General features: G+C 43.3%; 1 protein-coding gene across 5 annotated transcripts in view; it reads left to right on the top strand.

The window, feature by feature from the left end:
- Positions 1-9576, top strand: part of LOC128888494 (uncharacterized) — a 29602-nt gene extending 20026 nt beyond the window's left edge. For 2 of the 5 annotated variants that reach the window (XM_054145382.1, XM_054145385.1), the window contains 2 exons: positions 124-360; positions 1141-9564. In XM_054145382.1, the coding sequence (XP_054001357.1) occupies positions 124-360; positions 1141-5525 (4622 nt within the window). In that variant the 3' untranslated portion in view covers positions 5526-9564. Of the gene's footprint in view, positions 1-123; positions 361-1140 lie in introns of all 5 variants that reach the window. The other 3 variants (XM_054145384.1, XM_054145386.1, XM_054145387.1) reach the window with 3 other exon arrangements.
- Positions 9577-19162: the final 9586 nt, after the last annotated feature.

Genomic DNA, 19162 nt, shown 5'->3' with positions numbered 1-19162 from the left:
CGCGCATACTGTAAATCTTTCTATTCTATAGGAGTCGGGGAACTAGAATAAGAATTGTGAAAATATATTTGCTTGCTTGGAATAGAATGAGTGCAAAAATGCATAAATTCTTTCTTGACGCAGCCGCATGTGCAAGGCAGACCATGGTACCACCTCCTACTTCTCAGGCCATGAATCATCTTTTAGTGGGCAAAAATGCGCTCGTGAGCGGGAAGAATCGACCTCTGAGTCTACCTTCTGGCACCTCAGCGGCGAAGACACGACCTACACCTTTAAGTCAGAATCGTAAGGACAGGCAAGGCGTCACGCTCCATTGGAAGGACACGAAGAAATCGAAGCAGAAATCTTTAAATTCACCAGGTACAGACAAACTGTTGCAACCTGCCGTGGGTCTAAAGATCATGTACATTCGAAACGTACCGGGAAACGAAATCCAAACTTTATTTTAAACAAAGTGGTGTTCGCAAAAACAGGTCAAAAGTGTCCATCCTTGAGCGTCAAAGAATTATGATGAAATTTACAGGAGTTGAAGATTCGTATATTGAAATTTAAATGTTAATATATTAAGTTATGTTACTGTATTTCTATCCAGCACATATGGTAACAGTAGAATTCGTTTTGCACTGACTGTTGGTAAGAAAGTTGTATTGAATGCTGGTAAGACAGCGCGCTACCTACAGTCAGTAAACACATATCGTTCACTGGTATAGGAGAGTACCTACCTTACCAGATAAACTATGTTACCAATAGGAGCTCAAGAGATATAACTCTGAGCAAACACCTTGCTTGCATGAAACCACTTTCTAAACTCTACCGCTCGTTTCTAAAATTATATCAGCCGCACATTGCACCAATCGATTAACTCCATAAAACAGAAAGTTGAGAAATGTGGCGAAATAATGTACATTGTTTTTTAAAATTTCCTTTATATAAATTTAAAATAAATGTAAATTCAGTTAGTAATGTTACAATTTTTATGTAACAGGTGAATCGATTTGTGTAGTGAACTGCTCAAATATAAACCCAAGTCTCTTCGGAACAGTAGATTGAAATTAATTTGGAACCTCTATAATTTCACCAAAAAAGTTTCCACATTCCGAGAATGTCTATTCATTGATTTTCTATTCCAATTTGCCGTAGAAGCGGCAGAAGCCACCGTGGCACCGGTGCAATCCTCGGAAGCTGACCTAGCATCTCCAAAGCGCAGCAACGGTGACAGCGACAGCGACAGCACGTCGACGGAATTGTGCGACGAACCTGATCGTCTCAGCGACGTTGACAGCGAAGACCTCACGTCAGCGTCCGAGTCCTACGCCATGGCGACGGACGAGGACAGAAATTTTCGAGTAGGGAGTTCCCCGTTACCTGAGAAGACACTCGATCGTGCGTTGCCCGAAGACAAGAGTAACGCCGAAATATCACAGGACTTAAAGTCACCGGAGGAAAATTTGAGGGATATATCGATCTCCAAAATCACTGATCAGATACGAAGACTGTCGGCGGAGGATGACAATAATTCGATGGTTCCTCAGAAATTCAGTTTACAAAACAAAGAGACAGACTTGTCGACGAAAACGTCCCCTTTGAAGAAGGAGAAGTCCATACCTGATCTTGCTGTTGAATACACCTCGACTGTTGAAACTGTCAGGAAGTCCTTGGTCCTGGATGAGTTCGATTATCTGAGCTTCAGCAGCAGCAAGCTCACCTTGAAAGAAGAGGAAGTGTTGGTGCACGAAACGCATCGACCCAAGGAAATCGTAAAAGAAACAGCGATCTCGCCTCGCGACGATGCTGCGACGAATCAGGAGGATCGAATCGAAGATATCCCTTCCACGGTTATCCGACTAGACACTTCCACTGTGTTTCCAGAGTACTCGACAACGTTGGACGCGAAGTACGATAAAGTACCAGACAGGGTTACTCATGATTTAGAAACGGACAGTGAGGACCGTTACAAAACGTCCTTCAGTTACTCCAGCAGACTATCTTTGGACCCGAAGACGTACGACAGCTCAAAGATGGACATTTTGATTAGAGACGCGACGACGGTGGACATCGAGAAGAAACCCTACTGCAAAATGTACGTGGGTCATCTTCCAATCTCGCCCATAACAGTTGACCAGAAGCTGAGTCAAGTGACGCCAACTATTCACAGAACGAACAGTATCGTGGGATCGATAGCAGACGTCGATAAGGATGCTGAGATGTCGTTGGAGAACATGTACTTCAGTGAGAGGTCGCAGCCAGCGCAGACGAAGATGTATTCAGACTTGAAGAAGAGTCCCAAGACACCCGAGAGCAACAAGTCTTGCAGCTCTGGCGAGACCATGGGCCCCGACTCGAAGCCTTCCAGTTTAACGGTGAGCCCTAGGTCTCCTGCCAGGTCCGACTCGCGAGACCTGTTGATGGACAAATCGGTGTGTTCCTCGGTCAGTTCCGACTCGAAGACCCTGGTCTTCCGTTCCATGGACTCTGATGTCGCCAAAGATGGCGCGAGGAAGGCATACGAGAAATCTGGCTCCTCGACGCCCATCAGCATGGACTCGCTGAGGATCAAGTCGGAGGCGAGCCCTAAACTGGTGGTGAGCAGCTCCAGCGACTCATGCAGCCCAGGTAAACAAAAGTCTTCCGAGAGGTCGTTCAGTTCGGACCTTCAATCGCCAATAAGTGCCAACTCCATAAAATATACCTCGAATTACAATCGACGGGGCCAAGACGACGTGTCTGGCTCGTCGATCGACACAGCCACGTCGCCATTCTACCCGATCTCGAATCCCAATCAAAAGACTCCATCTCCGTACAGCGTCTCCAGGCGAAGGTCAAGCATAGACAGCACGGAAACGTCGCCTGAACAGAAGTCGACGAGCTCCTCGAAAGAGTCGACCAAGTATCTAGGCTACCAGTCCAAGTATGACTCCTCGTTGAAGTCTTCGGATGCCAAAGACACGGATGCCATCGCACTGAAAACAGAGAGCTACGTTAGTCGTGAATTTACAGCGAAGAAAGAGGAGTCTAGTCTGACGGAGAGGAGAAACGGTGACGATATTAGCTTCTATCAGCCGTCTGGTAGCGATTACTATCGCAAAGACAAGGATATCATCGACGACGGAACTGACGATCCTCTGTCGGAAAAGGACGTGGTACCCTCGCTGCCGCAGGAGAAACTGGACAAGCACTACCTGACCTACAATTATCGACACAGAGACCGGTCGAAAGTCTTGGAGAGGAGTTCCAGCAGTCTGGATAGCAGAAGATTCGGTGACTTGAAGTCGTCGTTGTCAACAGACGAGTTCAACACTTCCGTCGCTAAGAAGAGGTCCAGCGACATCCTGGAGGACATAAAGCACCTGGAGGCCAAGGCGAACGACGTATCCTCCGACAGTGGAATGTTAACGAAGAAGAGTAGCTACATCTGGGAGGACCTGAAGAGCCTGGAGGCCAGGAGGCAGGACACGTTCAGTAACTCCGCGAGCAACTTCTCCAAGCGTCGTCTGGAGATACCCGACATAAACGTGAGTGGCGAAGGCATGAAGTCCTACGGGATTCATCCTAAAATCAATATCGACGAGGACAGCGACAGTATCCTGAAGACCGTGGCACGCAGCCAGAACAACGGCGACTCGGATGATGGAAGAGAGTCGAAGTTGGGGGTGTGGACGAAGGTGAAGCCTCGCAAGAAGGGTAACAACGGACGCAGGAACAGCGACAGAGCATTGAAGATCATCCAGGAGAATTCTGCCATACTTCAGAAGATCCTCGCTTGTCAAGCCAAAAAACGATTGCCAGATCTCGAAGAGATATCAAAGGAGATCACCATAAGCCCCATAAACGAGGAGATCTCGAAGATCTTCAGTCCCATACTGGAGAAAATGGGACTCAACGAGCACGAAATCAACGAGGAACTGGCGAGAATCAATTTCAAGGACTTGGACAACATGACCGCTACCAGCGTGTCCGAGTTCGACGCGAAGATCAACGAGGAACTGTCGAAGCTCTCGCTGATCGACGAGACGGAACAGATAGACCATTTTGTCCTGGATGAAGGCATATCTCACGAATACTTAGACACCAGGGAAGCTCTCATAGACCGCAAGATAAACGAGGAGCTATCGAAACTGTTATTGAATTACGATGATCGTTCGCCAGCTAGCATCTCGAACTTGGACAAGGGATCCAGTCAGAACGTCAGCGAAATCGACGGACTCGAGTTGTCCAGCATCTCTACGAACGTGTTCTCTTACCAGTCGTCGAACGATTCCATCGATACTAGGAGCGAGCTGGGATCCACGCAGGAACCAACGATCTCAGGCGACAAGTTTTCCCAATACACCAACAAGATGTTGCCCTACACAGTGTCCAAGTACAGAGACGACGACTCGTCACCAAAGAGCGACATCGATATCTACAGGGAGCTAGAGAAGCTGGACAAGATCTCCTCTGCTCACGTCCTACCAGACGACCCCGCTCTCGATCTTCCTCAGAAGGAACTGACCTCCATTCCCTACGTCCCCAACACGTCACCTTTCAAGGACATATCACCGTTAAGGTACGCCGCTAAGCCAATCCCATACGAAACCTCGCCTATGAAAAGCTCTTACGATCCCTACAAACCCTTCAAGCCCAAACTGTCGCCCAAACACGGATCGACCAACCCGTTCGTGGCAGTCTCCTACGAAAAGCCCATCATAGACCCTACTTACGAGTACATCAACCACAAGCCGGATGTCTCGATCAACGCTTACGATATGCACTTGAAGAGCCCAATGATGACGAAGGAGTCGCTGGAATTCCGCGTGAGATACGACAACGAGTCTAACAGAGAAGTCAGCGCCGACTATATGTCCCTCCAGCCAGACAGGTCGATGACCAGCTCGAACAAGTCTCCTTATTATAGCAATGGTAACAGCGAGCCACTAACGCCGACTAAGTACATACCCAAGGAGGAGAGGTGCCTGGACACCAGCTCCTTCTTGGAGTACTCCACCGAATCTTCGGAACTCTTTCGTCGCAAATACGAAGCACTGTCGCCCAAAGAATATTCTCACGAGAGCATAGACTACGATCGACGCTTAAGCACGTTGCCTTCGCTGGACCAAGGTTCAGAAATAGGCTCGTATTTGCCAACGAAGCGCCTGGACTACCTGCCTTTGTCACCCAGTCGTCAGTTCACCGAGCAATCTTTCCCATCTGCTACGAACCACTACGCCTCGAAGCTGTCTCCGGCCATGTCTGACGAGACCAAGCGACCCGTCTCGCATCCGGAGTTCCCTGGCAAGCTGACAGTGGGCAAGTACACGGAGCTAGATAAAGAAAGCTCCAGTTACCAGAAGTCCTCTTTGAGTCTAGGTAACATCGGACATTCGAGCAAGGGTGGGGAGAACAATTATAACCCCCTGACCAGCCCCAAGTCGCAGTTCAGCCCGTTCCCGATCAGGAACGCTCCTAGGAAACCCAAGGAGCTCACGCTCAAGCTGGGCCTCTACTCGCCGAAGGATCCTGACGCGGGACAGCTGAAGAGGTCATAGTGCAAGACGACAAGAACGATCCGTATCGAGTTCATCCTGTTGGTTCGTTTCTTTTGAAGGAACAAACGTAAGGGTTAATGTTGATTCCAGTATTAACGAAACGGGCCTAAGTCGTCGTTTCTAATCCGTGAAGCCCGACGTTGCTACCAGTCGAACCTAACGCTAGAATTGTAAGACGTACAGTGATAGCGGATGACTTGATATCGACCGTGGTAGCTACGAATGCGTTTTCGTCTCGCACAAGCAGAGGAAAATGTCTGAGTGCTTCTGTTCGCGTGAATCTTTCCGGTGGCAGAATTATTTGCAAAATTTTGTTAACAGTGCACAGGCTGAAAGTAAGAGAATATTTTATGGAAACGTGAGAACGTTTTCGATACGTAGGAAGACTTTGGAAACGTCGCGACGGAAACATCGCTCAACAAGATCAACGTTAAAGACGATTCTCACGTACTATATCGCATACTTCCCCCTCGTCCCAACTAGCGTTAATCATTATCTCCGTTTTTCCGAATGTTTATAGTCTATGAACGTTGACTAATTACGAACGTTTTTTACGAGCTCTGCTTGAAACGGCTTCGAAACTCCCTCGCGCACGAGTGAGAGAAAGAAACTGCTTACGGAAATAATAGCATTTAAATATTAAAGATCCTGCGCGAAACGTACACACACATACACACACGCGCGCGCGCGCGTGCACATACTTGCAATTTCTAATGCGATGCCTTCAATCTCCCTCCAATCTCGCAAAAGGAAACCTCGTTATCGCGTCTCGATTGTTCGGTAAGTTGCGATAAGTAGCCTCGATGCGCTCGCGAAGCCTAGACGACGAAGCGAAGAAAAGTCAAGACAAGTCATTACAAAATGCCTTTCGTTCCGCGGTTCGCTTTGCCACGGTTATCTCGCGTGCGACCGTAAATCACGACACTTGGATCGCGAGACCACCGCAACGTGAAATTTCCATCGAAGAGACACGTTCTGTCAGGCCAGTCTCCAAAGAATTTAATGATGCAATCGTTGGGTGTAGACATTTTATTGCTTTAACTCTTTGAAGTTAGGTGAATTAAAAACTATCTCACTTTTTGCTTACCTTTACTATTTTTCTTTTGTAATCGCGTGCCTCAAAGAATTAATGAATGGTAGGGCATTTCATTCTACAGGAAAAAATTCAATGAGGGATGCGATGAGAGAAGCTGCGGAGGGTGTGTTTTCAGTTTAGTTCAAAGTTTTTAACTTTACTATAATAAGTGAGTTAAAATTTCCAATACTCCTGATTTCTGTATCATTCTTAAGTCGGCGTTTAATCTCTGGAGACTGGCCTGTACCGCGGGCGATTGTACGAAATTATAGAAGTTGTTGCATGTAGCAGAGTCGCGATAGAGTTTAATTTGTTCGTACGTTTGCGCAAACATAATCGCGCAGAGGTCTGCAACCGTTCGAAGGGGGGCAAATGACGTGCCATTACGCGGCGCGTGCACGAAAGGGGAGTGACAGACAAACAAAAATTGTAAATAACTATAGACGTTAATTGTATATTAACAAAACCAAAAACTTAAGAGTCGCTCGAGATCTTTTTATATAAAATAAAAGTAGTATTTTTAGATGTTTCTAATAAGAAGATAATCCTCGTGTTATCATCGTCATTACACGTGTACGAGCTTAGCCAAGCTATGCTTATCGTAAGAACGTCGTTCTTCTCGCAGATCTCTTCATTCCTGATCGAAGATGATCGAAAGTGTCACGCGATCGAGAAAAATGATAAGAATTTGCAGCAATCGTGATTAATTGCGATGACTAATACGTTGGTATGCGCCGAAGACACGAACTTGAGGAAACTGTATCGTATCGTTTATCTTGTTTCAGCATCGCATTTGCATAGAGATGAATTGTTTCATAGCACTGAAGATAATCGATAATCTGCATTCGGAATACATTGATCATTGGAACGATTAAATTCTTCAAATCAAAGAAGAATCGAATATAAAAATTAACTTACTTATTTTTAATGAGTACTATATATCATTCGAAGATTCTATCACGAATCACGTAGCAGTTTTTACATACTATTGGTTCATTCAACTTCAAGATCTTTGTTAGAGAAAAGCACAGAAATTGACAGAGTTTAAATTTCTAATAAATTTCAACGAAATTATAGAGATTGCATTCCACATAGATCATCCGTAACTTATCTCCATTGGCTTGCATAGCAAATCAGGCGTCAGAAGATCGTTACGTCCAATTTACCCAGCGGCAGATGGATTCGTCAATTCGTCACCGAGTGCATGCAGATTTTTATAAGTCCCGTTTAGGCTCGAGCCAGTCCACTTGTTCCGTAGGAGAATACAAGAAAACGACGAAAAAATTTCCGAAGTAGCTGCGTTTAATGTGCCTCTAATACCACCCTCTATCAAGATGAAATTCGATGAAATTGCAACGACGTTCGGGTATTCTCAGCCAGAATTGCGCTACGGTTCGATGAAAATCAACTGGCCAATTCCCTTTTCAAAGGAGACGTCGTCAACTACCTCTTGTTTTCTTTGTTGGACGGGTACGTTCGGCATCATTGTTCTAGGTGAGATTTTTTGCGCGTGTACACTGGCTTATGCGCAAATTCCCAACTCACCGCGATGAAATATCAGAGAATACAGTTTCCATGAACATCGAATACGTAGAATCCCGCACGCGAAGCTTCTGCAGCAATTTTGCATTCGTCTGAACGATCTACCTTCTCTCCCGCGTATGAAATCGTCAAATAGTACATGAACTAGGTACAGTGAGCAACGAAAATATTCGCATAGTGCATACAATCCGATTCCTCGTTTTGAAACGTTGTCATTGAACATATAAATAGCATTCCATCTTGTCTCGTACGCTGAATTTAATTCAGAATTTTTTACAAAAATATTTGAACAATCAAAATGGAGTTATGATATCGAAAGGAATGTCCTGGGGATGAATGGAAAGGCAAGGCCTAATTTATTTGAAACATGTGACTTTTGTATTTTTTCTTCCGTCATGAAACGACGGTTCCAAACGTTACTGTAAGAATATTTCCGTTGCTCTCATTGTTTACGACTTCTGGCAAGATATTTTCGTGGAAACGAGACGAAAATGCGAGGAATCGCCGCGGACTCGCCGTCACGTTCTTCCAGTGACGCGCGGCCAAATTCAGTGAACCGGATCATAGGTTCGGAAGCCTGTGAGGAATAGAAAGTATTCGTAAAAGGTGCTTTAACGAGGCAATGGCGCGTTCCACCCGAACAAAGGTGAAACTACCTAGACGTAGGCTAGCTGATAAGGAATCGACGATAGCGTTTGTTCGTTGTGTGTCGTAAATGGATCGTTTTTGAAAACCAGCATGAACGAATCGTCAATGAAGATCTCCGCTTTCGGTTCACGAAACGTTCATTAATTCGGTTCGATTCGGTTCCAGGCAACTTCCCCATCATGGTCGGACAATACATTAATATATTCTCCGTTCGTTTTCGTTTCCTTTAATTTTCTTGGTCTTCAACCGTATACCTAACGCGGGGGGACGAGAGTGTTTTCTACAGGGATAATCGAAGACGAGGGGGGACGAGTCGCAATAATTTAAGGGAAAACGAGAGCGTCGAGTGCGCGTCGTCGTGACGAGGGCACACGCGAATCCTATTAAAGAAGTCATTTATAAAGAAACGTTATATTTACAAAAGTGTGTGTATGAAGTTGTTACGTGACGTTTTTGTGAGAGTTGTTGTAAATACCTGTCGGTACGAGTCATGCCAGATATAAGACTGTATATTTGAAGAACATAGAAGTATAAGTCGTTACGAATAAATAAACTGAATAAATATATTGGGAGAGAAAGGGTTGCTTCAATCATTCCCCCAGTCCTGGAAGGGTTCTCTGATTCATGATTTAGTAAAGTTCGAGGGATCCAATATTCAGTAAGATTCAGATATTTCAAACTTCGATTATATCGCTAAAAAAATTCGGTAAATATTAAATATCTATCCTAAAGTTCATCAGCAGTCTAAAATCGGCCGTTGAGATAGAGTAAACACTTCTACAGCCAAGGAAAGATCGATAAAATAATAAAATCAATCAGCGGTTGTCGCAAAAATTCCAGAGTCCTCATTTTCGCGAGAGCCTCGATATCTTGTGCTCGAGTGGACATTTCATTTCGTTAACACGATTACGCGTATTCGCGCGATGTGGATTGCGAACTCATTTTAATTGGGATTACATTTCAATTAAAACTCCGTTCCCATTAGGCGGAAGCGTTGAGTTTTGGAGAATAATTGATACGAACAACACGTTATCCGATTGCGAGGCTGGATAAAATATGCATATTTGCCAATCAAAAGGTGTCCAGGTTACACACCTGCCCTGTCCTCTGTCACTCTGTATAAATATGGGATTAACCGGCGCCCCAACAGTGTTACGTATGTGCAATTGTGCACACGTCTGGCACGCGAGACGTAACTGGCAAACACCGATACCTTTGAGTCGCTACACGATGAAATTTTAATGATCTGCAAAATCGGAAGCGCTATCACCTCTGACCCGTCCCTTGAGCTCCCTTCATTATTACTTTGTTTAAACTTTGTTTGCTTCCGAATGAGTATCTGTTGCTACAGCCTTATGTAACGCCACGTTTTCCAACATTTATCCAGAACTTCTTTCATAATCAACCGGACAATTCGACCGGCATAAATTAAACGTCTTTCGTGGAATGTTACGGTTGCAAATAACATTTTGATAATAAGCTTACTACAAATGTAAATCTGAATATTAACTCTCTATATTGTCCTTGTCTCGGTGTCATAGGTCTTACCTTTACTGTATTTCTATTCTTTTAGACGTATACGTTTTAATTATATAATGTCTCTGATAACCAATAACAATATCGATAACGATTAGCAACGCCATCAATCTAGAATATCAAAATGATTGCCTTGCAAGTTGTCTGCAGAAACAAAATTCGGTCCATAGAGAGTTAAAAGTGCAACTCGAACTGACTCCATGCATCTCGTTTTAATTACCCACCGACCACGAAGCGAACCAATTCCTAATCGTCGAAGTGCAACAAACACGTAGGTGCGGAATTCCGATGAATAAATAAAAGCGCCGCAAACGAGTCAACCGGTAGCATTTTTTTCTACGATCGTAGATTTGCATGGCAGAGTGTCGAACGCGTCCAAATCCGTTCCATTGAATTTATTTTTTTAACTGAATCCATGATCACCACGACCGCTTTGAGAATGTCGGGCTCGCTCTGACGCGGTCCCAGCAAAGGACACAGAAGTTTAATAAATCCATTCAGCGCGTTTAATACGTGCACCATATGCACCCGTCGCTTATTGCCGACGCAACATATTCAGCAATTTGTCCATTCGATGAGATATCCGGCCAGCAATTTATCCGTTTGGCAAAATGACAATTCGACAGTTTGTTCTGGCCGTCGATCCGGCATCGTCACATCCGAGCTTCGCGACTCTTTCGTTCGATATTTTTTACTCGCACACAAAGTGCTTTATATCACTTTCATATTTCTTTTTCCTCACATAAGGCATTCCAACCAATCGCGATAATAATCGACGAGATTATCGAACCACAGCTTAAGTACCCACTTGCAATGTACATTTCTCGAGTTCGGATTCATTAACTTCGGCCAGATGACGTAATTTCCAGGGGAACTCGACGGGAACAGCAGCTCGCTCCAAGAAAATTTGAAACGTCCTCGAGTTTGCTCGCGTCGCAAAGTCGGGGCTCCAACTTCGACTTCTATCTGGTTAAGAAGACAAAAGGAAGAACGCATGGTGTGGAACGGCGAAGCAAGAAGTCCGAGAGTCGGGAAGTAATGGTAAAATGGGAAAGATGGTAAATGGCGGCGGTAAGAAAAATAAGAGTGAGTTGCACGGAACGCCGCAAAGAATGAAGATATGAAAAGAGGGGTGGCTAAGACAAGAAGCAGAAAGCAGAGTCCACGGAAAGACGGTCACAGAAGACTGTGCACGGAAATGAAGGTACGTAGGGTAATATGTACCTATCCCGTTATGGAAATGAGCGCGACCCGAGGCGCGTGTGGGTGTGTTTGTGGACGCCCGCGCGCCCTACCTAGCTAGAGACATCCATTGCATCCGTAATGTCGCTGCCACGCTCTCGACTCTTACTTCTTGTCCTCATATTGCTTCCACTGACAATGCATCCTCCGAATCCCGCGTTACACCTAAGAATCTTATCACGAAATCGGAATAATCGAACGAGACGTGATAGTTCTTGTCGCGGGGAATCCGTGATTTCAGATTCAGGCTGCGGTTAGATCGAAAGAACTTAATGGCGCGTCTTTGTCACGTTTGATTTACTACCAAAAGATTTCAAAACCTTTCCTGTATTCTGGAACGTGACGTTGCAACAAGAAAACTATCAAGAATTTTGCTTATCGAAAGATAAAGTAACATCGATTCGCGAGTATTTTCAACGTTGCCTTCTATGAACAAAATAAATTGTTTTCCTCGTCGAAACGTTCCGATAAAAGAACCGGATTTCAAAGAATTCCACTTAATCGATTTTAAAAGATTTTGAAATGTACATATTCGAAAAATTTGTAAACGCAGTATTTCCAAGGTTTGCAGTGCAAAATATTTATTGAAATTTAAAATATAACAAGCATCTAACAGGGGAGATTATTACAATAAATGTTTGAAATTGTTTAACCTGGTTGTGGGTAAATCCCTTCAGTCTCGAGCTTTGCATTTCATTTGTTACACTTTTAATTTTTATGAAACTGTTGATTAAACCTACGAATACCGAAAGTCACGTGCTTTTTTCGAAGCAACCGATCGATAAATCCGTGTGATATAAAAAATAAAAAAGTGTAGGAGAACGAATATCGACGCAGCGGTTTCGAAACTGATGAATAACAGATTTCTGGGAAATTCCCTGTCGAAATTATATGGTTACAAAGGGATGCGATTTTCTCGTCACGGGGACTCGAATGGTTTGCGAGATTGACTGTTTGTAACAATGGCGTCGATTTTTCTGGTGACAAATCGAAGAAAATTACCGGTCCGACGCAGGACGCGCGTGTGGGTGCGCATTGAAATTCCAGCAATCCTGTAAAAATCGGGTTTGCAGAGACGACCAGACTCTGGGAGCCGGAATGCGATTGATCTGCATTGTAATGGGAAAATTTGGAAGTGCGCGTACTTTGGTCTTCCCTCGAATTACCAAACCATTTTCGAGGAAATTTCGAACAGAAAAATGCGGTTTGCCGAATGAAGGGAACGCGTCGATCTGCATTTTAATTCGAAAATACACATGGGAGACCATCAGCAATGTTGCAACGGAATGGATGAAATGGTTTCACTTGCGATGGACGGTTGGGAAAAGTTGAGCATAGTTTTAGAAAAACTCCATCGACCATCGAAATTCATACCTCGCCGTCTCACGTGTCCGTGTAAATTTTCGATTCTATAATTAAGCACTTTAGTTCGGATGAAAAAATTTCTAATTACTCCAGTTCCGCCTCGCTCGCTCGAGAATCGACCATTAAAGTCGCATTACGTGCAATGTTATCTCGATCGGGGAATTACATTTTTCGAATAATTGTTACATTACTTTTTTAATTGGATGCACGCAGAAAATATCTCTGGCACTCTGCGAAACCGAAAAGCCTCGCATTATTTGGAATATTTTCTCACTGAACGCAGAATTACGTGCCGTGGATGATTTAATTACCATTTTCCTCGATTACATGAAAATTCACTGGTAACGCTATCTTTCGAGACGATAAAGATGGCGATATCAGTGAAGTTTTACTAGCAATTCTAGATATATAATATGAGAAAATATACTTTTAATACGTGTATAAAAAATTCTTCTTAGACGTCGTATATCAACAAAAAAATTTCCAAAGTGTGCTACATTTTTCCTTTCAAAATTGAATGAAAAAAAATTCGAATTTCGTAGACGAATTAAATTTTCTACATATAGTCAGTTTCCTAAATATTCGTACCCTCTACGTTTATTAAAAATGTTTATTTAAATTAAATAATAGGTTCTATGTTTTCAGATAAACTTTAAACTTGTATATATATACAGTGAACAATTTATTTGGAATAACAATTTTCATAAACACAGAGGGTACGAATGTTTATAGGATTGACTGTAACTGTTACATTATATTTTTAAATGTGCGTCCGAGACAAATAATACCCGGCACTGTACGTCAACCGAAATGTCTGGGGCTATTCAAAATATTTTCTCAGAGGTAGCAGAATAACGCTCAGCGAATGATTTTGTCCTATTCACGGAAACAGAAGCAGAGAACGTTACAATGGAGGCATGAAAGTTACAGGGGTATCGATCAAAATCAGGAACATCGCGTTCCATCCTGGCAATATCTACTCGTAATGAATTGATGTTGAATTTATGGCAACGAAGTATACACGACTGCGTGCGCGCGCGTTACACAGGTCGTGCCGTCGTCTAACTGGAATTATGCAATCAAATGACACAATGGTTCAACTATTATGTATCAGGCAAGCGACCAACTTCCCCGCAATGAATGCAACGGTGACAATACCAGACCTCGTCTCTTCTCCTGTCTGGCACAGCGGTGGAACGCTCGCGATCGTTGGTATCGCCCAATTCTCATGGATAATAATTGTCGCCCCGAAGGCATACGCTGTAATGGCGAACATTAAAAATCACCCTGACAATGAAACGTGTCCGACACACGCCTATCGCTTCTGGACTCGACTAGATTCCGATAACGAAGGTTTTTGGTTTGGTTTTAAGGAGATAGATACACGTAAAAGAGGATCAGAAAAATATGTAACATACCTGGATAAACATTTGGAATATAGTGCTGTCTATTTTAATACTTTGCTGAATAATTTTGAAGATTGTTGATCTAAACCTGCGAGCAGCTCTAGAGACCCCATTGGAGTGCAGAGGGTTAACATAGAACAGGGATCAACCATTTGGAATGTTGCAGCTAGGGATTCGAATAGGAATATTTCGTATTCCGCTCTAACTAAGCGTGCTATCTAAGCCATGGATGAATTCTGTCTCCCTAATCCTGAGGATCTGTTCCTACTGCCGCAACCATCAGCACGGTAGGCGTGGCGCGTCCACAAAGCTTGGAGATACTGGATTTGAGACTGCAAAAGGGAAGCACTCGAAACTAAACTTGAGAAAAATACTGAACCAAAAAGTCGTTCTCTCCTCTATTGGTATATATTAACACAATTAAAATGGGGCGAACGCGAATATTATAGTTTATGTCAGCTTCATTCTAAAATTACCAATACACACGAAGAAAACGTGTAAGAATTTGTTTACAGTCGTATAAATTTTATCACATAAATTATTATCGAGAAATACCTAAAAATCAGTACATCCGTCTGTAAGAGGGTTTAACAAATTTAAAGCTTCGTTTCGTGTGTAATAAAAAGCGAGTATCTTATTTACATCATAAAATTGGCAATAACTATTCCCAACCTCCTTATAATGTGATTCGGTAACGAGTCTGTTAAAGTAACGAGATATTATTTTTGACTTCGTTATCGATTAAATTAACGAGAAAGGCTCCCGTTTGGTCCTTTTGTTCCCTGAATGGAAAGAGAGGTGAAAGAGGGTGGGGAAGAATAGCGAGCGAGGCATGGAAGAAGCATTAGCTCGCGTCCCGTGATTAAAATCGTGGCTGCAATTATGCGCCTTCTGCTTCGTAGTTACGTTTCATTAAAGAATACGCGGGGAATTTTTATGAATGTTCCGAACGAAATCCTCCGCCGCGGGATGTGTAATGGGATGTTTAAATTTGCGAAGGTAATAATCGCTGGCGAGGCTTCAATTGAGATAAGAGCGAAAGCGAGAGTGCGCGCCTTTTGGCAAGAAGCATTAGCATTGAAACATCGGCGCTGAGGTTTCGCTGATGCGGAAATGAACTTTCACCGGGGCGGATAAAAAGTTGCGGACGATACGCGCCGTCTGCGCCGTTTTTTTTCATCCGCCAGAGTGGAATCGCCAACGCATCGCCATTATTGAAAGATGTAGGCTCGCCCGGGAACACAAGGAAGGAGATGCCGGACGCGCCGCTTGAAAAACTTTTCATTCGTTTGAATTACCAGCTCGATGAATACATAAAAAAAAGAGAGAGAGAAAGAGAAATAGGTAGGAAAAGGAGGAGGGATAGACAGATTGTGGGGAGGAGGGAGGAAGGGAAACGTACGTTGCTCCGCGCGTTTGCGTGATCTCGGAAATGGCAAATGAGAACGTGGAAAGAGATTAACATCGCGAAACGTTATCGCGTGCAAGAAGCGAACCTTTGAATCTATGTTTGATTAGCGGGAAAAGGTGATATATAGATATATTTATAAAAAAAAGAAACATGAAACGCGGTGAAATAATTGTGGAAACAAATGATACGCTGTACGAGTTGATGAAGAAAGTCATCAGTCTCTGAGGTAGCAGGTGACACTTACAGGATTGGGTTACTGTGGAGGCTGAAGAGAGTAAAGTTTGGAATTTTTTTGTGGAAACAATATCCACTGCAATTAAATTTTGCTTGAACGCCTTAATACGTTTATGTTAAACTGTCAAACGCAAAAAGAAGCACCGCAAAATTGTATTTCGTTCGAGAAATATTAGTCACCGAATAAGAGCTCTAAAGGGTGGACTACCTCCATAATGGCTTAACTGAAACGAAGAAGCCAAACATATTTTTACATGCATCGTGATAACGCATGGTCAAGCGAGGCACGTGACTCAAGGTATCATGTTGTGAAGACGCCAACAGGTTCTTTTATAAGTCCGCTCCAAAAGAAAGAAAGGAGTTGTGTCATTAAATCCTTAGCAGCGAGTAGGGGATCCCTTGAATTATGTGAAGGATGATCGATATCTTTGTGCCTGCCGGACAACCGATGATATATCTATAAATGGTTGAACAGATTCGATCGAGACAACGATGAGTCAACAGATGTTCACCAATGAGAATGATCGGCACAGCTTCGACTTTGTAAGCTACCGAGAAATGGCTTATTGCTAAAGGGTAGGACAGCTGATGAAGCGATGAAGCAGATATTATATTAGAGTGTAAGATGTTCGACGATATCACAAGTAGGTATCTATGTCATTAGGGACTTGTGACGGATTGTACTTTGACGGGGTTCTGGACAGAATAGAAATTGGGGACTTACCTAAAGAAAAAAGTAACAAGGAAAATTTTACATCTCAATCTCATTTAATCGAGGTAATAAAACCACCACATAAAATATTTCATTTCGGTTCTTATACATCAAAACTCGATATTCTCGTTACTTTTATTTACCAAAACCCAGCAAGTTCCACCTAGTCTGCATCGTAGACCTCCTGACACAAACACGACATCGAACACAGCACATATTACGACACGTTGAACTTTGGCTGGCATCCATTAACCTAAGAACCGAAAAACAGCGATGTTTTCGGGCAGCGTTGACCAGTTTCCAGGAAAGCGTTTCAACTCGATTCCGTGAGTTTCTTGCTGGATCAGCTGCGGCCGAGGGTTTCCTCGTCTCCGTAATTATGGAAACACCGAACCGGACAAGTGCCGCGTCATCAGGGTAACCGTGTTATTACCCCTAATCGATTTCCTATTCGTCGAATCGAAAGAATGATAACACGTCCAGGACGACGGACATCTGAAACGTCCCCTAGGGGGCGTACGTAAAGACTTGATGTCCGTTTTTATAGGTCGATCGAAGCTGAGTCTAATGGCGGTCGGTCTGGAGCTCGACGTTCTGTCTCCAGAACTCTTCTCCTGCACCTGCCAGCGGTGATTACGGATCATCGCCGGCTGCATCCGTCAAGACTGTCCTGTTCACGTGTACGTGTCTCGATAATAATGCAAATTCGTGGGACGCGCGTCGTGCATTCGCAAGGTTCGAGACATTACAGTGGCTCCAGAAAGTTTCCGTACAATGTACGACGATTGGAATAATAACCATAAAATTAAATAATTCGTTCATAGACAAATTAAATATAAAATATACAAAATTAGCGTCATGAAGTCTCGCCACGTTAGAACATAAAATAACTATTAGGTCGTCCTAAAAAAGTGTTATTAAAAAGAAAGGTGATCTTTCTCGTTTTACAATATTTTATCGTCTTTCTGGCATAGTCATTACACCGTCGCTATAATATTCTTGTTGTTGTTTTATTAAATATTGACACTGTCTGCAGCACGAACTTACAGCATGACCTAATACAATAAACTCGTTTTCTTATTTTTAGCGGTCATACTCAATTTCATTTTCGTGAGAAACTAACAAGAAGACCTCCGAAGATCAAAAATATTTTATGAATACTGTATTATCAGTATCGTTTCTCGAATGGCTAAACATGAAAGAATTCTTAATGCAGCGTTCGAAAACTTTTAGGAGCCACTGTATATGAAAGGTGGACCTTGCGAGCTGATTATCTCGTCTATAACCTGTATCTCCGTTCGACGGGCGACGTGACTGCGTTACGTGTCGTACAATCGCGGTTACTCTCGAATTTTAATCGAGTACTCGCACCTTCCTGATGGCGTACAAGGGCAGACGCGTTACGGGATTCGCCGCGCTAATGGCGAGATAAGTGCGCTGTAAGATTCAATCGTCGACGCTTGGAATTTACCGACGTCGTAAAGCATCCGGGGTGTCGACCTGGAGCATTAACCTCGGGATGACTTCTGCAGAATTCGAGGTCTGAAGTCATTCGAGAACATCCTGAAACTCATATTTACGAAAGTTGGTGAATTTCGAGAAGGATTATGCTCCCTGCAAAAAGTGTTGGTATGTCATTTCAAACCTGGTGCTTGAGAGTATATACTTTAATTTTGTGCATAGATAAACATAACTATCATCGTGTTAATATCAGAGTTTTACATCTCCGATGCATGTGTAAGCAATTTTTGCTGTAGTCATGGCCGATGTGCTCCATCGAGCAACTTTTTTCCAGAAGTTGTACCTGTTTCATCGCCTGATGTAAGCTCTTCTAAAAATGAAGGAGCTGGAGACCCTATAGGTGAGGTGCTTCAAAAGTTACGTCATAGTTTCAACTCATTCCAATCTTGCTGAAAATGTGGTAGAAACGCACTGAGTCTGGATTTATTGAATGTTTTCTTTTCTGTAGTATGTATATAAAACACATACAACATACTTACTCCAAACTTAATAAACCCATATACTTTTAACAATAATATGGGATGTAGTCCAGTCTCCATGCACTAAGATCCAAATGTAACAGATGGCTAAGAACGCGAATTCCCACCCAACAGACATCCAAATATATGGTAATGTAACCCCCAAAGTTACACAGAGTTACAAAGCGAATTACTTTGGCAGTGATCGAGTTATGGACTCCGCGCAAGACGCGGTACGAAGTAAGTTTAGATGCTTTCCATTCGTTCATTAATAACAAGGGATTGAACGAATGAGGCCGGGAATGTCTGACCTCATCGCGACAAAAGGATTCTGGAAAATTAAACGAATAGTTCAGCCGTCACCGACGCGTCCACCGCGTTTCGCGGATTTTCACGTGGATTTAATATTCCGCTGGAGACGGCACGCTTTCGCCACGGAACTCCTTTAAGAATCCCTGGCCCGTTTCACCAATGAACTTCATCTCGA

Source organism: Hylaeus anthracinus, unplaced genomic scaffold, assembly GCF_026225885.1.
Source record: "Hylaeus anthracinus isolate JK02 unplaced genomic scaffold, UHH_iyHylAnth1.0_haploid 11994, whole genome shotgun sequence".
Lineage (NCBI taxonomy): Eukaryota > Metazoa > Arthropoda > Insecta > Hymenoptera > Colletidae > Hylaeus > Hylaeus anthracinus.
Note: the sequence above shows the minus strand (reverse complement) of the source record. Positions and strands in the feature narration are given on the sequence as shown.